The 22,436-nt window shown below is 38.2% G+C and overlaps 1 protein-coding gene across 3 annotated transcripts in view; it reads left to right on the plus strand.

Annotated features, from left to right (window-relative positions):
* The window catches only part of LOC127659382 (solute carrier family 25 member 48-like), a 39,693-nt gene that overhangs the window by 9,728 nt on the left and 7,529 nt on the right, over window positions 1-22,436 (plus strand). For all 3 annotated transcript variants that reach the window (XM_052149166.1, XM_052149168.1, XM_052149167.1), the window contains one exon: window positions 4,296-4,367. In XM_052149166.1, coding sequence (XP_052005126.1) covers window positions 4,296-4,367 — 72 coding nt within the window. The remainder of the gene's footprint in view (window positions 1-4,295; window positions 4,368-22,436) is intronic.

Here is a 22,436-nt window from a genome sequence, read left to right on the forward strand (position 1 = left end):
CCTTCTTCTGTATAGGATTCCGTCGTGAAACTCCAGGCGGTCTTTCTCTCTAAGGAGGTAAGGCAATCTGGGAAGAGCAGTCCGTAGGGTGCTAGGAGGAGTTTCTCCAGTTCGAAGTTGTGCAATAACCTCTCGGATACAAGGATCGGCTAACTGTGCACTTTGAATTTCAGAAGGAGAGAGATGAGAAATGGTCGGTAGTCCTCCGCATTGATCCTCCTGTGCATAAGCATCAGGTACAGCAGTTTCCTGCATTGCCAAGGAACTGACAAAGGAAGCAGGTAAGTCATTTGGACTCTCCAGCCACTGAATAAGACGACTGTCACAGATGGCTTTTACCACATCATCACTAATTTCATGTTTACCAGAATTCATAGTAAGCTGTTCAGTGAAATCAAGAATCCGGGCTTGTTCTTTCAGGGAGACATCATCAGCTGGGAGCTCTGCGTGGGGTCAACGAGACAGCCCGTCTGCATCAATATTCTGCTTCCCCGACCTGTACTGTAATTTGAAATTGTAGGTCGAGAGTGCAGCTAACCACCTATACCCAGTTGCATCAAGTTTAGCAGTGGAAAGAACATAGGTTAGGGGGTTACTGTCTGTCACCACTGTGAACGTGCCCCCATAGAGGTAATCATGGAATTTTTCGACCACTGCCCATTTAAGAGCCAGGAATTCTTATTTATGGGCAGGGTACTTGGACTCACTACTTGAAAGCCCCCGGCTTGCATAGGCGATAACTCTGACTTGTCCATCCTGCTCCTGATACAAAGCAGCGCCCAGACCTGATGTGCTTGCATCAGTATGCAGAATGTATGGTAACCTGGGGTTAGCAAAAGCCAATACCGGCGCAGTTGTGAGCTCATTAACGATTAATTCAAATGCGTCTTGACAGGAGGTCATCCATCTACCATTGAAAAGCTCTTTGGGATTCCTGTACTGGGTATTACTCTTTAACTTAAGGTTCCGACGAGTAGGGGGATACCCTGAAGTTAAATCATTTAAAGGCTTCACCTTCTTGGAAAAATCTTTGATGAAACGTCGGTAATATCCAACAAATCCGAGAAAGGAACAAAGTTCTTTCAAGTTTTTAGGAATCGGCCAGGTTTTGACAGCTGCTACTTTATCGGGATCAGTTTTCACTCCTTGGTCTGACACTATATGGCCGAGGTACTTGACTGAGGTCTGTGCAAAAACGCATTTCTCTGGCGCAAGTTTGAGACCGTATTCTTTAAGCCTGTTTAAGACTCTGACCAGCCTTTCCTCATGTTCCTCCAAATCCTTGGAGAAGACAATTATGTCATCTATGAACACAAGGACCTCACGAAGATTGATGTCTGCCATACACTTTTCCATTATTCTTTGAAAGGTGCTTGGGGCGTTAGTGACCCCTTGTGGCATACGGTTGAATTCATAAAATCCTAATGGACATAGAAAAGCCATTTTTGCTTTGTCAGTTTCTTCAACCTCAATTTTGTAAAAACCAGATTTTAGGTCAAGAACCGAAAACCACTTGGACCCCGTTAAGGCCATGAACGTGTCTTCAAGTTTGGGGAGTGCATACGCATCCTTGATGGTCTTTTGATTTAATTTCTGATAGTCAATGCATAATCGAATATCACCACTCTTCTTTCTGAGCACAACAATGGGAGAGGAGAAAGGAGACTGAGATTCTCGGATAACTTCCGCATCAAGTAACTCCTGAAGGTGCTTCTTTACAGCTTCCAGATCTTCTGGATGTATGGGTCTTGCCCGATGTTTGAAAGGCGTTTCATCCGCAAGATTTATTTGATGCTTGACCTTATCGGTGCATCCAAAGTCCTGGGAATGTAAGGAAAACACTTCTGGCATTCCTTGAAGCCGTTTGGTAAGCCTACTCTTCCATTCTGGTGAGATGGGGGTATCGCCAAAATTAAACTCAGGAATGGACTTTGGAATGGAGCTTGTTTTACTATCATGGTCATCACGCTCCTCTGAATACACAGACTGAACCGCCTTTAATTCGGCCAAGACACATCTAGGAGGAATTGTGATGTCATGTGCGGTAGGGTTGGCGACTACAACAGGTAAATGGCAATGTCTCTCGTCTTCAAGCGTGGCCATGCATGTCTTAACGATCAGACCACAAGGCAGAGGGGAGAAAGATGGATGTTCGACAACTACCCATTTATCTAAATGGGATCCAGCAACAGAGGCCTTTCCACAAAGGACTGCACTTTGTCCAGCAGTTATCACCTGAGAATGGTTTTCAGATAGCCGCACTAGCCCAACATTTCCTTCTACATTCTGCCTCTGGCGCAATTCCAAAATCTTTAGCACTTGCTTAAATCCATAAGTAGGAGAAATGTATCTAGTTCCTTGCTGTGAAAAGTCTTTGTACAGATTGTCCAAGGTGTTTGTGCCAATCAACACTGAAGGCTGAGAAGTAGAGGGGAGATCAGGGACAACCAAAGCTACAGTAAGTACCTCTGTGTCAACTCCCACAAAGTCCTTGGGAAAAGTGATGGTCATCTTAACATAGCCAAGGTAAGGGACGTTTTGACCATTTGCCCCCTCAATTTCCAAAAGATCATTTAAAGAATGAATTGGCTGATCGTACAGGTTCTCATTGTAAAAGGATTTTGTGATGGTTGTGACCTATGAACCAGTGTCAAGTAAGCAGTCACACATTACTCTGGACATATGGAAGCATTGTCTGAAGGGTTTGGACCGCTAGTCCTGAGTTGAACTCTACTATCAAGGACCTCTGCGATTCTAGGCAAGGATCACTTAATGGGATGATTCTGTTAATTGACCCATACTGGTTTACAAAGTCCAGTATTTCCTTGTCCGCTTCAGTTCCAGTTATGCCACTAATTAAGATTGCATTAGGAACTTTTACACCCTTTTCCTCTATAACTTCCATTTTGCTTTACTTGTACACTTATTTGTCTTGAGAGGGTAATTCTAAAATCAAAAATAGAAGTTAATGTGTGCGTTTCTCTTTGCCTCCTGGCTGCTGGCTCGCCACTTTATGTGTAACACCCACTAAACAAGGAGTACAACATTAACTGAATGCTTGACTCAATGCCAACAGGTAGCAACTGCAATTTAGTTCAATACACTGAGCCAGATCAATTGGCCAATCAGAAGATACCAAGCTCGAAGGAGGCAAAGCACACACAACACACAAGTTTGAGGTTTTAGATTTTTTGTTCTATTGGCTGTTTTGATTTTTTTCCTTTGTGATGATGTAATGAACAGTAAATAATAAATGACAAAGATAAACCAAATGAAATGTCAAACTTTTGACGACAAAAAAAAGGGAAAGGAAAAAATACAATATGATTAACCCTAATCACGTTGTTATTTGAAAGAAATTGCTAAACCCAAAAAGAATACAAGTAAAATAAATTCAACAAAACTTTTCTTTCTTGACTCTCTGGTTGATAAATTCCCTTTCCTTTTCGGCTGAGGTTTGAATTTCTTGGTTTCTCTAATTTAAATATGACTATTTGTTGTAGATTAATAAGTTTAGTTTCAATTTAAGGTCCTAATTTTCCTGTCTTTACTGTAGTTTAAACCAGTCGCTTCAAATACAAACTCAAATCAGTATTTTAACCCAGATGATTCAATTAGAGTAACAATTCACATGAATTTACCTCAAAAATGTACAATATGTATATAACCAAATAACACTTCTTTTAAGAGATATATGTGTATATATATATATATATATATATATATATATATATATATATATATATATATATATATACACAAAAAAAATTGTAAATGAGGTCACAAAATTGCATAAATAAAGATTATACACACTTCAGTCCGTTCGATAATTTCAGTTCAGAAAAATATACCTCAGTCCATTCAGATTTCAGAAGGAAAACGACACCACTAAGTGGATGAGAAGGTAAGAAGTAAAAGATCCAAATTCAGTCCGGTAGGCTCGCCATCTTTCTTTTCTCTCAGCACGGCATGATGAATCCTCAACATGCACGTAAATCACAGTAGAAAATCCAAACTTCTACATAAACAACAAAAACTGGCCTGTACACACAGGATAACATTTTTAGAAACTCATTTTTTTTTTAACTCTGTTTCAACAGTATTTACTCTTCACACCATCATTTAACGTTCATTTAACGGCCATACTTCATATACATTGAACATCAATCAATCACTTAATGTTAACACACACATAGGAATACAACACACCGTTGTAATTCATCACACATATGAAAATAAATCCACAACTCACCGATTCCTCTGAATTAACAGTGTTCTGCTAATATTTTCTCCAGATTACACCACGAACTATAGCGATGACTCAACTAACTTTGGCTCGATATTCCGGATCAACAAGGCCATAACAGGTAAGCTTTTTTACAAAACTTCTCAATTTGACACTAATTTAACTTTAAATAACTTTTATGTGCTTTGTTTAATAGTTGTTTACTAATTATTTCTCAAAATTAGATCGTTTATCTCAAATTTATTAAGCTTTGTTCGCATGCGTTTCTGTTTCATCTTCCTCTATCAATCTCGCCCGCGTCTTACAGTGGGCAGAGTTAACATCGCTGCTGATCACACTCAATTGGAAGATCTACATCTGCAGTGCAGATTCCAACTCTAATTGGAAAAATTTTACTGCAGTAATTTGCATATTACTAATATAATTAATAAAGCATTTTATTTATCTTAATTTTCTTTTATCACTGTCTTTTTTTCCACATAAACAGTTTTACTGGAAGGGTGAATACGCCAAAAATGTATTTTTTCTATTGACTGCAATTTGACTAATTTGAGTCTGGGTTACATCAACATTACACCCATGTGTTACTCCTCATTAGCCTCTCTTTATATTTCCTTTGTGTTTTTTGTCCCTTGCCAGATCGTGTTTTGCGTTAGGTTATTCACGTTTTGCTAGTCTTGCTTTTTATCTTGCTGTTTGTGGTAGTCTAGTTATCTAGTCAAGTTTTATTTTTCTTAACTTTTTTGCTGTGTCTTGATCCCAGCTTGTTATCAGCCCTGATTTGATTTATAATTTTTTATCTTTATTGATTATTTGTAGTTTATTTTTCCTATACATTAATTTGGCATAGTTAATAGTTTTTTCTTTATTTTTTTCCCTATCCCCTGTGGCTTGCATTCCGAGCAGTTTAGTCTGTTCCCTTTTTCTTTTTTTTCTTCTCTCCAGCCTCCCCGTCTTCCAGGCTGCTGGACAGAACTTATTCCCCCCGCCACCTCCAGCCTACCAGCAGTCATCTCCCTTCCCCTTTGCTACGCCTCAACTGCCAACACTACCCATTCCTTTCCCCGTCTCATTCGCCACCATACTTGACCTCTTGTGCGGACTGCTCTTGGCTGGGAGTTACCGTCCCATGGACCTAGTCTACGCTTTCTGAGACCGTTATTGTCTGCGGACCTTATCCTGTCCGGCTCGTGCTTGTTTATTTCCCAATAAACCGTGGTTTACCCTGCAATAGAATCATCTTCTTTCGAGACCCTGACAATGTTTTGTCTTGTGTCTGACCTAACTTGAACTATATGCCAAAAATATACTTTCAGTGTAGGGCCAAAATATTGGTCAGAACAATAAACATAAAATGTTAATATATTTCCCCTTTTACATTTTCAGTCCAATTCTGGCAATATTGTGTCAGTATGTCAAGAGGGTGCACATGAGGTGGTTAACTTAAGGGTTACAAATACACATATTTCATGTGCAATGAAACCAGATATCTTGACCTCACAAACTTTGCATTCTCAGGTCCTGGATAAACCTGAGAAGCATGAATGCTCTGGCTTCTTAATTTAATCAGCTGAAATGAATTAGAAGTGCATGCAATATTCAGACCAGTTCAAAGGAAAAGCTTCTGTTTGTAGGTTTGATCTCAGACCCTCAACTCAGACCTTTTCTACCCAAAATGGAAAGTTTAAAAAAGGGCCATCTGTAGGCTGAAAACTGTCCAGCTTTCTGAGGCACAGATTAATCATTATGTGTCAGTAACAAAGAATTTGTTTTGTCCATGCAATATTGTGATTTTAATTTATTCTGCTGACGTTTGACAGAAATTGCAGTCAAGCCTCTTCCTAACACCCAAGCAAATCCTCATCAGTAGTCAGGTCTACTGCAGATCCACAGGAGAGCCCTTGTAGTGCATGACAACAAGTACAAGTTGCCTTGTCTGTTATTTGCATAGACAGATGGAGCATGCTGTACCTAATTTGCTATCCAGTATGCAGTGATAAGATTGTTTTTTTTTGTTGTTGTTGTTAAATTATGATTAAACATCACAACAACACCCGTGCTTGTGAGATACTAATCAAAGTCCTGAATCAGCCTTGATAATATGCTTCAAAAAATTATATTTAGCAAACTTGCAATTCAAAGGAGTGAGAACATTTACTTGATTGCTGCAATACATGATTGGAATGCTTCATGGCTTTTTTCATCTCAGGTCAGATGATAAAGGACAAATGACCCACACAAAATGACTTTATTACTAGCTGTGAGTTAATGATCAGTCACAATAGGCTTAAATAAGTCAAAGAGAACATTAAACCAGAGGTTCTGCTGTTTAGACTGCACCATTATGGCATAACCTGAATGAGACAAGTTCTCTACAACAATCGCCATACATCTTTTTTATTCATGTATACTGTATATCCTGTTGTAAAGCATTTGATCCTTGTACAAGTAATTATTTTTTGTTCCACTAAAAACCCTGAGGCAACCTTTCCATTGTGTTTTTGTTATGTACATTTATCAAAGGCTAAGAATCTACCATTTCTGATTTTTCACAACCAGTTTAAAGGGTTTAACAGTTCAGTATGGATCTGGTGGTTTCTGTCTGAGAATCACAACTTGTGCCAAAACCAGAGAGTATGAGTCAACACGATTATTTCACAATTGTTTACACAAGAAAAGATTTCAGATTCCATATATTCTGCATAGACATTAATATTATCCAACATGATACATTAGCCATATGATATCTGTCACGTTCCTGTGTTGTCTGCCCTATGTTCTCTGTTTCACCCATCACGTTTATGTCACGTTTCCGTGTTGTCTGCTTCGTGTTTTCCGTTTCACCCGTCACCGATCCCGTTCCATGTCACGTTTTCCCTGTTGTCCGCCCTGAGTCTCACTGTCTGTGTGTAAAACTACAATTCCCACAATTCCTGGCCTCTCTCACTGCCTGCACTCTTCATTGTTCTCACCTGTGTCTCGTTTAGTCTTCATTGTGTTTGTGTATTTAACCCTGTTTGTTTCTCCTTTCCCCGGTCGGTCTTTGTTGTATGTAGATGCCTGTTTCCCATGTTTCCGTCGTCGTCGTCGTCGTCGTCGTCGTCGTCGTCGTCGTCGTCGTTGTTGTTGTCGCCACAGTTATCCCCGTGTATGCCTTCCGTGTTATGTTAACCCTTGGTTTGCCTTTCGTGTTTTGTTTACCTTTTCCCATCGTGGATGTTTCCTTTGTTCGTGTTATTTAGTGTTGCATTTTATTTTTAATAAACCTTGCTGCGTTTAGATCCTCGTCCCGTGTCTACCTTCACCGTCATTCGTGACAATATCAGTCCACATGACACATTATTTCAAAATGTATTACAGAGTTGGGCGTTAATGGGAAGTAATGATCACATGCATGGTGAGCCATTACATTTTCTAGATACTACAAAAACTCACAATCAGTAAGAGAGATGTACACTAACCTTAAAGAGGGTCACAGAGAGTTCAACACGAATCTCAACAAAGATAACACCACAATTTAGCATACAAGCACACAATTAACACTAAACAGAACTACAAAAACAGATATAAAACCCATAAAATTGGAATCATAAATAACAATTATTAACATTCCCAATATAGGCGAACACATCTTGTAGTGACCTTCATATTTATTTACTATTTGGCTGCGAAAGCACCAGGGGTGTAAAGTAACAAATTACAAATACTCACATTACTGTAAATAACTACTTATTCCAAAGAATTGTGCTTTTAAGTAGTTTAAAAATTGTATACTTTTACTTTTGTTTATTTTAATTGCTGTAACTGTACTTTTACTGCGCTATTTTCCCACCGTCTGTGTTCGCTACTTCCCTGTCCTGATTTTATTTTTATCTGTCAACATGATTGGCTAGGGAGAGTCTCATGGTGTCATGTGAGTTTAACTTGCTCAAGCCAGACATCAGCTTTAATCCTGCCTCTAATTTGAAGAAACATATAGAGGTAAATTTCATATTTCTGCTTACTAGATTCTGTGTGTCTTACTAGATTCTGTGTGTCTAACGTAGCCTGTAATTGAACTATCTATCACTGAGATTATTGTGCTGTTGTGAGAGATTAATACAAAGTTATCAATAGGGCTGGGCAATAAAATGAAATAAAATGTTTACTGGAAAAGAGAGATGTTCTCGATCAAATTTTGAGTAGTTTTCTATATTTAGCCTGTTTTACATCTAGAACAGGGGTGTTCATTACATCAATCGCAATAACAAGAGCACCACTGGTTGGTTGATCTAGATGAAATATAAAAGATTTACTTTTTCGCTAATGTTATTGCGGATACGTGCCTAAATGATCAAATACGCTTTATAATTCAGCCAATGCCCATCTTGATGAGTATTTATTGTAAATGCAGTCGTTTATGTCTAAACTGAATTTAAACAGTGGGACAAAAAGCATATTTGCATCATATGTCGGACTTGAAGTGTACATGTAACCGAATGTCATAAAAAGACTATTAATCAAACAACATTAACAAGGAAACCAGAAAACCACTCATTACTTTTGGCTGAATAACTGTAGTAGCTTTAAAAGTATTAATGTAATATAATAAAACAGTGACATTTTTAATTTTCTTAAAATATTGTTTGTTTTTTAATAATTCTGACCCCTGATGTAGAGAGCTTGTTAATTTGTATAATAAATTACCAGGAAAGTAGAGATGATAAAATAATTGATAATTATGCTTAGCTTTTATAAAGATAGAAAAGTATCAACATTTGCAGAGTAACACTTCAGCAGAATATCCCACCAGTGACAAACTTCAGAAAATTGTGCATCATGCATTAGAATAAAAACACAACTATTTCTGGGCTTAAAAGATACAAGAACTAAATCAATGTGGAACATTTAATCTCAAAAGGTGGGCAATGTGGCCCCCCCATGTGCTACTTAAAGAAATAATTTTAAATTCTTTATCATTTACTCACCCTCATGACATCTGTCTATGACTTTCTTTCTTCAGAACACAAATTAAGATTTTTAGAAGAATATTTCAGCTCTGTTGGTCCATTCAATGTAAGTGAAGGGGTGCCAAAATTCAATGGATTTAATTCCATTTTTACTAGAATTTCTTCTCTTCTTCTTCTAAAAATCTTAATTTGTGTTCTGTAGAAGAAAGAAAGACATGCACATTCAGGATGGCATGAGGTTGAGTAAATGATGAGAGAATTTTCATTCTGGGTGAATTATTCCTCATTAAGCATGATGTAGCCCCTGTACCAAACAACTTTTCCCCATGTCTGTTCTACCTACTCTATTGTGCAGGACAGGCCAAGTGATCCTGCTTATTTACAATTTTTTTGTATTCCTTGCATTGTTGAAGTAACAGTACTTCTAGTTGAGTATGATTTTTCAGTACTCTTTCCACCCCTGGAAAGCACATGCCAATCCCTTACAGCATAATGCACAGAAGCAGATGTTACAATATATTGAAAAAGTTGAAACTCTACGGCTTAATATAGTAATTAATATTCTATAGCTACTGGTGTATTGTTATCTGTAATGCACACTTCTTTATTAGTGTTTTGTATACTTTATAATTGTATATCTTGAAAGAGTTGGTTATAGGAAATGCCATGCATTCAGGATATAGGTTGTCAGAACAGTCCGGTAAAGTTGAAAATATATTCACAGATTCGAACTTCCCGGATCAATAACTAATTACAGAAATGTTGTTAAAATACAAACGACACCTCTTTCCAACTGTAGTAATGTAGACAACGAGCTATCAACCTAATTTTCAACATACGAGCCTTCCTCCAAGCTGAACAAATTACATTGATCTCTATGCGCAGCCAGCTGAGATACAAGTCCGCAGGGACCGTTTGCAAAGTACAAAACCGAAAAGCGATACTTCAAAAATATTCAATAACTTTGCTGTTCACACATCAGTGGTCTCCTGCTGGTTATACTACAACACTTAGTTTGGAGAAGAAAAAAAAACATTTTACATAATTATGAGGATTTATTATTAGAAAACATATTCAATAACTTCACTGTTACACGTTGTAGTGTCACCAAATTCAGTTCACACATCAGTGGTCTCCTGCTGGTTATACTACAACACTTAGTTTGGAGAAGAAAAAAAGGCTTTTACATAATTTGTTTAACTGATAGATCTCATGGCTGCCTCATGGCCACTGACTTAACCAATCAAATGAAGGATGCATAGGGTGACTAAGTCACTAGCCAATCAGAAGCAACTTTCAATTAAGCTCTTCCTGTAGTGATCTTTTAGTCTGCAAAAAACCTATATGATCTGGAAAGAAATCTTTCAGTTCTTTATGCATTGGATTCCCCTGTAATTTTTCTTCAGTCCAATTCCATTGTTAGATGTAAGAAATCTTTTGTTTTTATTTTCTTTTCAGTCAGTTGGATTATACTTGATACCTGTTCAGACAGATTCAGAAATTTTAATTTGATTTAGATCTTGTAAGTAACTTAAATGTTACTTAATTTAGCTGATGTACCCAACCTATCATTACCATGTGTTGAAATATAACTCAAATTACATATTAGGAATATTGATTTGTGTAAAACTCGAAATGTGATGTTTACTTGTTTGTTTAGTTCATATGTATTGATATGTTTTAAGTACTATTTGTTTAAAGTGCCAACTGTAGCTTTACATATTGGTCAACCTTGTCTTATTGCCAAAAGATTTTACAACAGAAACTGACTTTATCTTGACAAAAGGTTGAAGCTTTGCCTGTACCCATTTTCCTGGTTAGAGAGGCAATTTAAAAACAATGGGTAGAGTTAAAAAAGGAAACAGAGCTCAGAGGAAAAATGTATGTGCAATGGCTGGTGGAATGGAAGCTTTGGTCAGAACAATGATGAGTGCTAACATTTCAAAGAGAGATCCAGGTTGTTCCTCAGAAATCTAGTCTGAACTCTCTCTGACTCGGTTTGGTCAAGATCATAAGAAAACCTGTCATTGGCTGTGGGTCATATGGACCAGAAATCGAAGTGGAGTGAGGGATTTGATTAGTAAACAACAGATGAATGAAGCTCAGGTAATGGAGAAAAAAAAATCTGATTGTGAGACTAAGGAGCCATCAGTATGCAAGACAAAAAAAAAAGACTGACGAAGAGAGACATGTTAGAGAGGCATGTACTCAAGACAGTGGGACAGAAGACCTGCCTCTGAACATGATTCATAATATCGAACCAGTATCAGATGAGGACACAGAAGAGAATGAGGCAGATGAAGAACAACAGAAGATGTCAGTGCAGAGTATACGTGAAGTAGATGAAGCAGTCACAGATGTAGAGGAAGTATCTGACAAGAATGAGGCAGAAGATGAACAACAGAAGAAGTCATTGCAGAGTATAGTTCAAGTAGAGCAAACAGTCACAGATGTAGAGTTAGTATCTGACAAGAATGAGGCAGAAGATGAACAACAGAACAAACAGATGAACAAATGTTTGTATATTCCCTTCCTGCAGTGCAAAATACTTATTTAAAAGGAAAAGGACGCCAGTGGGAGACACCATTGTTAATATATCTGTGCTACAAACAGGAAAAATAGTACACAAAACAAATGAAAGAAAATTCAGACCAGCAGCAAACACAAGAGGGAGAATTGCAAGAGCTCTACATAAAGATGTGAGCCAACTCTTCTATAGTAAACTTAAAAAAAACACCTATTTATCTAATTTCAGGAAACATAACCTGAAGTCTGAACAAAATATTTCTTAAAGTTATTAGTTAAGAGGTTAGAAAAAGTAAAAGAATTCATGATGATGTTTTCATGGAGATGTACCTCACACAAAATTTCATGAAGGAATGTGACTTCAGATTTCACAAAATGCCAGCACATTCAAGTTGACCCCTTTGGTGCACATATGTATACTGAAACAGGAATAAGCATAGTTGTGCAACACCTAAGAAAGAAGACTCCACTGACCTTATACATAGATGCTACTGGTAATGTTGCATCCAAAGTTCCTGGTCAGACCAAAAGACTCCTTTACTACTCTCTCACTCTTCCTGGATATGGTCAGAATGCCCCTCCCCTCCCAGTCTGTGAAACACTGACAAGTGAACACTCTATACTACCAATCACATTCTGGCTAATGCAGTTCCTCCGAGTCACAGTACACAAAACTAAGAGTATATCAGGTAGAAACAGACTACAGCTGGGCACTACTCCAAAGTGTTCTTCTGTCAGTCAACAGGGAGAACATTTTCAGTTACTTGGACAAGGATTTTGCTGTTTGTTCAAAATTGAAGACATGGAAGGATATTAGAACATTTACATTGCTACACATATGAACTGCACATGTGCTCAAAGCTCAGTCAATTGGGAGAAAAACAGCAAACACATTTTTGAAGGATTTTGCAACATTTGCATTTGCCAGGTTGCAAAACACTACCTCAATGACCACATCACTCAAAATCTTCCACTCACTGTGCACTGTATTAATTGGCAAACACAACACCAATACTATCCTGATTAATCTGAAGGCCACACAGGACTTAATAAAAGAATGCTGGATTCCCGACATGGAAGAGACAGACAAATGAAAGAACCGCCTCTTAGCTCAGGAAGAAGATGATGAAGAAAGAACAAATGCCCACACAATTGTTGGCAGATCTCCCTTCACATATTAATTCAAGAAGTTATTGAAGGAGGTACAGGAAGAGCTTGAAAAAAAGGATGCAGAGACCCCACATGATGAACAAAATCCATACTTCTGCCCAGGCATTATTGATGTCTTTTTTGAGAACTTTGGAGGAATTTGAAAAGGTATGCATCCGACAAAGAAGATGACAATTTTGACCCAAGCAAAACAAGGGAAACAAACCGCCATGTAGAGAGATGTTTGGAATTGTTAAACAGTCAATTCTGAAAAAGCAGAGGCGACTGAGGCCAGGGACCTTTGTCAGAAAAATGCATGGCTCTCTACATGGGAGATACAGAGAACACATCATGTCTCATAACTTTTCTGAGCAGTTACTCCTTAAACATCACACAATCTCAGGAGGGTTGGGCAAAGAGAGATGGAGCAAAGCCCCACACTGCCAAATCCAAATTTTACACTGCTCCACCCACTGTTCCAGATCCAAAGAGAGCAAAGTCAACTCTAACCACTGGCAAAGATCTTTAGAAGAGCACAGGTGTTAAGAACAGCAGCAATGACCTTACATGTAAAGTTTCGAGCCTTCCACAGAGGTACTTTTTTGCTGATCACTAAAATAATAAGTATGCTCTAAACAGATAACTATCAAGTCATTGTAATTTGTAGAGCCTGAGACCACTTAGCACTTTAAGGAGCTATAAAAACATTGTTAAGGAAGCATTAAGAATCATTAAGAAACACAACAAGTTGTTGTGGCTGTTTTAAGGCATGATGAACAGAGGCTGAATTTCACCCTGGGACACAGGGAGTTTCAGAGTTTGAAGCTGGCTGATTTCATCATAGGCGAGGCAAGTTTCTCATTAAAACTGTGATTGTACCAGACTGTTTATCTCAAATTAACCCATCAATCCTTAACAACGTTTTTGGGAAAATATCATGGGTTGCATAAAATTATATCCAAGTAGATTGTCAGGCCAGAAGTTCTGGAGTGACTTCAGAAAAACCAATCTTAACAAAGTGTTGCATATATCACTGTAACACAGTTAAGGATGGGCAAGGAGGAGGCGAGAACCGGCTTGATAATATAAATGATAGTTTAATTGAGAAAACAAAGACACGAACACACATGACGGACATGTACGTAAACGATCTCTCTCTCTCCCGCACGATCCTCTGCAGTCGACATTTAACCCTCACGGATGCATAATTAGCCTAATACGGGACCGGGTGTGTAGGATCACGACCCGGCCCCACCCTCCGCCCTGCCACATTCCTCCCTCGTTCTCTCAGGCTGGGGAGTCCCCGGCCTGACGTACACCCCCCTTTTCCCTGGAGGAGAGACGTGCTTTACGTCTAGGCTGCCGGCAGGTCATCCCCATCTACCTGGACGAGGGAGGGGACAAGGGGAGGGAAACAGAAATAATTTAAATGGGGGAAAAGGCCAACGCAGAGCGACAGTGAGAGAGAGAGAGAGAGAGAGAGAAATGAAAAAAAAACTTGCAAGTTCTCCGATACGCCGCAGCTTGTTCCTCGACCACTCCTCCACTCTATAGGACGACAGCTGCGCATCTCCGGGCGGATCAGAGGCAGTCCTCCAGCCCCTGGCGGACGGAACGCCCCACCGCGTTCTCGGGGAACAGAAGGGGTCTCCCTCGCCCCTGGCAGCGGTTCTCCAGCTCCAGGCAGTCGCCAGTGAGCCCCTCCCCGCTCGCGGTCGGCGGTCTTAAACTCTGACGCGTTTCAGCGGCCGGTAGGCGACTCCTGCGCCCTTGGCAGTGGACCTGACCGCTCCAGGCGGTGAGCCCCTTCTCCCCTCATGGTCGGCGGCCATCTTCCTCTTTCACGCGGCTGGGCTCCTCGTCCCCCGGCAGATGGCCATGGCTGCTCCGTTGGGGTGGACGGTAGTGGCGAGAACTCTACTATGGCGTAGCCCTCCTCCTTCCCGGGCTTCGGCACCAGTGTAACACAGTTAAGGATGGGCAATGAGGAGGCGAGAACCGGCTTGATAATATAAATGATAGTTTTAATGAGAAACTTAAAACAAAGACACGAACACACATGATGGACCGTAAACGATCTCTCTCTCCCGCACGATCCTCTGCAGTCGACCTTTAAACCTCACGGAGGCATAATTTGCCTAATACGGGACCGGGTGTGTGGGATCACGACCCGGCTCCACCCTCCGCCCTGCCACAATGACGTACTGACATTTGTATCTCATACAGCCTCATTTTGTACATGCTGTACCATATTATCAGTGCCACAAGATGCCTCTTTATTGTCTTCATCTCTATTTTTGTGAAATAATTTAAAATGACTGGCTACAGATTTGGGTAATTTAAGATTTATGATTTAAGATTATGGGAAATAAATGGGTTACACACATTTTGGGGAAATTGGAAAATCATGGAATATGAGCAAATGTAAACCAAAAATAATTGTAGGCTACTTTTGTCCTTTAGACAGGATTTCAAGATGTCCCGGAACAGACAAAGGAGGACTAGGTTAAAATCAAGTGGCAGCCTGGCAAGATAACCCACACCTTCCAATAAGATGGCACCATTTGTGGGATCTTTGTGATGCATGTGATGCTATCCAACATGTTATCTTTAGGATAAATGAAACAACATTAAATTTTACTATGTAAGATCATACACCGTATATGTGTTCTTATGCCATCCGTAGAGATGGCCAAGATGACAGTGATGGAATTTCCAAACATACCACAGATGATTCACATTGACTCGTCAAAACAATCTCTTCAAATTCTTAGAAGAGACATGGTAGAAGAAATTCTAAAATGATCAGGTGTCATTGTAAATATTAAATTAATGTGTTGAACACTACAGGCTTACAAATTTAGCAGTTATATACTTAAAAGTTTTTCAGTTTCAAAGAATGATTTCTGTTCCTTGTGTGGAAAACTGTTGATGCTGTTTGGGTGAGACTTAATGTTTCATTGTTTTAAACCATCAATACAGTAGATAATCTGAATAGTGCATAATCTATAAATTATCTGGAGTGAAATTCCAGGGATAACTTTAAAGTAATCAAATATTTTATACTTTTATGCATTACAGGATTCCTAAAGTTAACATTTTCTTAATATGTTTAAAGTATCTGAATTTGGTGACACTACAATGTGTATCAGCATAGTTATTGAATATGTTTCCTAATAAAAATTCCTCAATTATGCAAAAGCATTTTTTTTCCAAACTAAGTGTTAGTATAACCAGCAGGAGACCACTGATGTGTGAACTGAATTTGGTGACACTACAACGTTTAACAACAAAGTTATTGAATATTATTGAAGTATCGCTTTTCGGTTTTGTACTTTGCAAACGGTCCCTGCGCAATTTGAGTCCCTGCCAGAATCGGAGTGCCCCTCGCGTGCACGCGCATTACGTTAGTTGACGAGACAGCGGTACAGCGAGTTTAAAACACTTCCGTCTAAAAAGCGTTTACAATCAATATTTTTCACACAATTAACCAAAAGGCAACGTAGTAATTTATTATTTAAATGCATGAAAGTGTGAATTAAAAACCATTATGTAAATTGTTTCAATGAAGTAACAACGAAAGCTGAAACTAAGCATAGGCTTCGACAGTGCAAGCATTACACCATATGTTGCTAGCGTTGCAGTTGTGAATAATCTGTTTGTGTAATGTGCATTGATATATTTGTATTATATCGTAATGTGTACATTATGCAAAAAAGTGTAATATGTATATGATGTGTAAGAGGACTGCACAAGGGAACAAGCATTCAAGGAATTTCACTACTTTCACAGATAAAACAATGTAAAATGTAACTGCATTGACATGCTATTCATGTAGATTATGGTGTTATTCTAGTCATTTTATATCTAATATTGACCTCTTATCATTGGACCTAAATATGAACATCATACAAATGTATATTAATTAATCTGTATCATTATGTTTTACACCATTATAAACATACTAAAGTACATTTATGAAATGTGTGTATATACAACAAGACCGTAAATAAGAGAATAAGTAATATAAAATAGTAAATTAAATACTATTTATTTAGTAAAATAGTAAGGCACAAAGACAAATCTGACAATTGAAGTGAATATATGAGGGTAAGTTATATAAGTGAGCCATTATGTTTGTGGATAGCATACTCACATTTTCACCAAAGGGGAAAGGTAGATACTCAAATTGCTAAAGGATTTAAAGATTTTACTTTGTAATATATTTAAACGTTTATTCCCACAGTGCAAGTATTTATTTGCTCAAGTACTGCAACAAGCAAATTTTTGGTATAAAGATTTACATTTACATTTTTGCATTTGGCAGATGCTTTTATCCAAAGCGACTTACAGTGCAGTTATTACAGGGACAATCCCCCCGGAGCAACCTGGAGTTAAGTGCCTTGCTCAAGGGCCCAACAGTGGCATCTTGGTGGTGCTGGGGCTTGAACCCTCTGACCTTCTGGTCAGTAACCCTGAGCCCCAACCACTGAGCCACCACTGCCCCCAGTTTAATATTAATATGTTTAAGTTTAATATTAATATTAATATTTAGATTAATATGATCTGTAATAATATCCTTTGGCTATAGCATATCAATTGTAATAACCGTTATCCATAACAACATGGGTTTACCTGTGGGCAGAATCATTTCGACAATCTCATCTGAACACCTGCTAAAATTATATTGCACTCCCTCAACTCAGCATTTTGAGGTCACATCACATTTATGCTGGTGACATATCTTCCTATGAAGGCTGTGTCCTCAAAAGCAGTTAGACTGTAGCTTTTTAATAAAATGGGTTTACCAGGGGGGATTATAATTTTGGCAATGTTATATTACACCTGCCGAAATTGTAGTGCCCTCCCAATCTCAGGATTAAAATGTCACAGAGACATCACATTTACACTGGGGACATATCTTCCTATGGAGGCTGTGTCCTCAAAACCATTTGACTGAGGCATTAATAAAATGGGTTTACCAGGGGGGATTATCATTTTGGCAATGTTATTTTTACACCTGCCAAAATTGGAGTGCCCTCCCAATCTCAGGATTAAAAGTTCACAGAGACATCACATTTACACTGGGGACATATCTTCCTATGGAGGCTGTGTCCACAAAACCATTTGAATGTAGTTTTACTAAAATGGGTTTAACAGGGGGGGATTATCATTTTGGCAATGCTATCATAAAACCTGCCGAAATTGGAGTGCCCTCCTAATCTCAGGATTACAATGTCACAGAGATATCATATTTTTACTGTTAACATATCTCACTATGGAGGATTTGTACTCAATACCATTTGACTGTAGTTTTTATTAAATGGGTTTAGCAGGGGGATTATCATTTTGGCAATGCTAATATTACACCTGCCGAAATTGGAATGCCCTCCCAATCTCAGGATTAAAATGTCACAGAGACATCAGATTTACACTGGTAACATATCTTCCTATGGAGGCTGTGTCCTCAAACCCATTTGACTGTAGCTTTATTAAAATGGGTTTACCAAGGGGGATTAGCATTTTGGCAATGTTATTATTACACCAGCCAAAATTGGAGTGCCCTCCCAATCTCAGGATTAAAAATTCACAGACATCACATTTACACCTGGGACATATCTTCCTATGGCGGCTGTGTCCTCAAAACCATTTGACTGTAGCTTTAATAAAATAGGTTTACCTGGGGGATTATCATTTTGGCAATGCTATCATAAAACCTGCCGAAATTGGAGTGCCCTCCTAATCTCAGGATTACAATGTCACAGAGATATCATATTTTTACTGTTAAAATATCTCCCTATGGAGGATTTGTACTCAAAACCATTTGACTGTAGTTTTAATAAAATGGGTTTACATGGGGGGATTATCATTTTGTCAACCATATCATTACACCTGCCGAAATTGGAGTGCCCACCCAATCTCAGGATTACAATGTCACAGAGATATCATATTTTTACTGTTAACATATCTCCCTATGGAGGATTTGTACTCAAAACCATTTGACTGTAGCTTTAATAAAAAAGTTTTAACAGGGGGGATTATCATTTTGTCAATGCTATTATTACAACTGCCGAAATTGGAGTGTCCTCACAATCTCAGGATTACAATGTCACAGAAACATCACATTTACACTGGGGACATATCTTCCTATGGAGGCTGTGTCCACAAAATCATTTGACTGTAGCTTTAATAAAATGGGTTTAACAGGGGGGATTATCATTTTGGCAATCTTATCATTACACCTGCCAAAATTGGAGTGCCCTCCCAATCTCAGGATTACAATGTCACAGAGACATCACATTTACACTGGGGACATATTTTCCTATGGAGACTGTGTCCTCAAAACCATTTGACTCTTTTCAATATTATGGGTTAAGAAGGGCTGTTGATGAATTCTTAGTCATCAGAAAAATTTATTAAGCTATTTTTTGTTAATAATTATTATTTTGATATGTCAAATAAAGGCATATTTTCCATTAAATCATAGATTTCACAAAATATGTTATTAACACATTTAATAAAGGCGTGTGTGTGCTTGTCATAATCTTTACATTAATTTAATATAATATTTTTTAAATGTATTTAATCTGAACAGTTTTGAGATTATCGTATCATTTACTGTAATACTGTAACATAATTTTATTCTAGATGACCTGAAAGACCTGTGTTACTTCTGTGGTGAAAAAGATAATGGAACTGACTGGGTAATTATTCAATTTTAACATTGATTGTTTTTTGTTGTTAATGAGAAAATATGTTTATATGAATGATTTAATAGTTAAGTCTGCTAATCGAAACCTAAATAACTGTATGCATCACTATGTTAAGATTTGCTGTGATGTGTGCCTGCGGTGGTTCCACTGTGATTGCATCAATATATCAGCGAAGGTGACATGCTTCATCTGCTTGGCTTGTAAAAACTGAAGAGAACAATCTGTGTCTGACTGTATCATAGTTTGTTAATTTGAGTATTACTGAGTTCTTGAGGTAATCAGTTTAATTTTCTGTTCATATGTTTTAAATTTGATCAAGTGTTGTTTGGTGTTCTCTATATATGTTCTCTTTGTTAATTCTCTGTTTGCTGAATAACAAAATTAATACTAGAGTGTGAATTTTCAGCCACCTGCTGAACAGTTTCCAATAAAAATTGTATTGAAAGTTTAATAAAACTGAAAATCTACAGACTCTAAAAGTTAAAGGAAAACAGAAAATCCATACACATGGAAATTATAATAAATTATGATTTTCAATTTGTTTTAGTGGGTCTATTACATATTTAATGTGAACAAGAACATTTAAATAACAATACAACTATGGGATGTAATTTATTTATAGATTACATAATTTCATGTAATGATTACAAAGAAGATGTGAACAAATTTGTTTAAATCCATTTAATGCTTACTTCACACGTTATTGTACAGACATTAAAACTTCATTTATCTTTATAATATACAAGGAATTTGTCTTGGTGTGTATGGAATCACATTACTGACGTACACAAATGTCAATTAAAAGCAAGAATCAAAACATTGTTTAACAGCAAGAAAATTCTATCATAAATGTACATGCAGTACAAGTGAACAATTGAAGCAATACAAATAATTAATAGAATGTGGCCATAAGCAGAATTTTCATTCTAGTGCAAGATAAGGCTTGGGCAAAGAAATTGAAAAGGTGGGAATCGTTCATCCAACTTGGTGCTCTCAGTTTTGTTCTCAGATCATATGGAAGGTGATTGACTAAGATGTGGCTAAAAGATGCAAAGTGATATGCATTTACAATGTCTTTTTTCAAAGATACATACGGGTGACAATTAAAAGGACAAACCTGAATGGGATCCGGTTGCTCTGTTATGCTCTGGGAGGAATTTTCCTGGCATGGTTTATGTCCACGTGGACCCTAAAAGGGAAGTGTCAATCTCTTCCAATCACTGCCTTTTCAGTTCAATGTTCAGCAACTCAATACAAAGGCGCAATGAAGCTGTTCTGGTGGCACGTGTTGGCTCAACACCTTAATAAGACACTTTATGTTCGTTTTTCCTTTAATTTGTCACCTGTCTGTTTGTGAGTGAAAGGATCTTGAAGACAATGTTCATACTCACACACTGGTACAGATGTCAGCAGCATAAATATAGTGTAAATCCTCACTGAAAACTGAATAAAATGCTTTTTTCTCCCCAATTTGGAATGCCCAATTTATGAATGCACTCTAAATCCTCGTGGTGGAGTAAAGACTCACCTCAATCTGGGTTGCGGAGGACAAATCTCAGTTGCCTTCACATCTGAGACATTCAGACCATGCATATTATCTCATGGCTTGTTGAGCATTACTGCTGAGATGCAGTGCATGTGGAGGCTTCACACCATTCACCGCAGCATCCACGCAACACTCACCACACTGAGATCGAACCACATTATAGCAACAATGAGGAGGCTACCCCATGTGACTCTACCCTGCCTAGCAACCGGACCAATTTGGATGCTTATTTGGTTGTTTATAAGACCAGAATAGAGTCTCTCAGCATAACCTGGATTTGAACTCGTGACTTCAGGGCTGGTAGCCAGCGTCTTTACTCGCTACACAGGCCCTCTGAATAACCTGCTTTTGAGGACACAGCCTCCATAGGAAGATATGTCCCCAGTGTAAATGTGATGTCTCTGTGAATTTTTAATCCTGAGATTGGTAGGGCACTCCAATTTTGGCAGGTGTAATAATAGCATTGCCAAAATGATATTCCCCCCTGGTAAACCCATTTAATTAAAACTACAGTCAAATGGTATTCAGGACAAAGCCTCCATAGGGAGATATGTTACCAGTAAAAATGTGATGTCTCTGTGACATTGTAATCCTGAGATTAGGAGGGCACTCCAATTTCGGCAGGTGTAATGATAAGATTGCCAAAATGATAATCCACCCTGTTAAACCCATTTTAGTAAATCTACATTCAAACGTTTTGTGGACACAGCCTCCATAGGAAGATATGTCCCAGGTGTAAATGTGATGTCTCTGTGAACTTTTAATCCTGAGATTGGGAGGGCACTCCAATTTTGGAAGGTGTAATAATAGCATTGCCAAAATGATATTCCCCCCTGGTAAACCCATTTAATTAAAACTACAGTCAAATGGTATTCAGGACAAAGCCTCCATAGGGAGATATGTTACCAGTAAAAATGTGATGTCTCTGTGACCTTTTAATCCCGAGATTGGTAGGGCACTCCAATTTTGGCAGGTGTAATAATAACATTGCCAAAATGATAATCCCCCCTGTTAAAACTTTTTTAGTAAAACTACATTCAAATGGTTTTGTGGACACAGCCTCCATAGGAAGATATGTCCCCAGTGTAAATGTGATGTCTCTGTGAACTTTTAATCCTGAGATTGGGAGGGCACTCCAATTTTGGCAGGTGTAAAAATAACATTGCCAAAATGATAATCCCCCCTGGTAAACCCATTTTATTAAAAAGCTACAGTCTAACTGCGTTTGTGGACACAGCCTTCATAGGAAGATATGTCACCAGCATAAATGTGATGTGACCTCAAAATGCTGAGTTGAGGGAGCGCAA

Source organism: Xyrauchen texanus, chromosome 19 (assembly GCF_025860055.1).
Source record: "Xyrauchen texanus isolate HMW12.3.18 chromosome 19, RBS_HiC_50CHRs, whole genome shotgun sequence".
NCBI classification, from domain to species: domain Eukaryota; kingdom Metazoa; phylum Chordata; class Actinopteri; order Cypriniformes; family Catostomidae; genus Xyrauchen; species Xyrauchen texanus.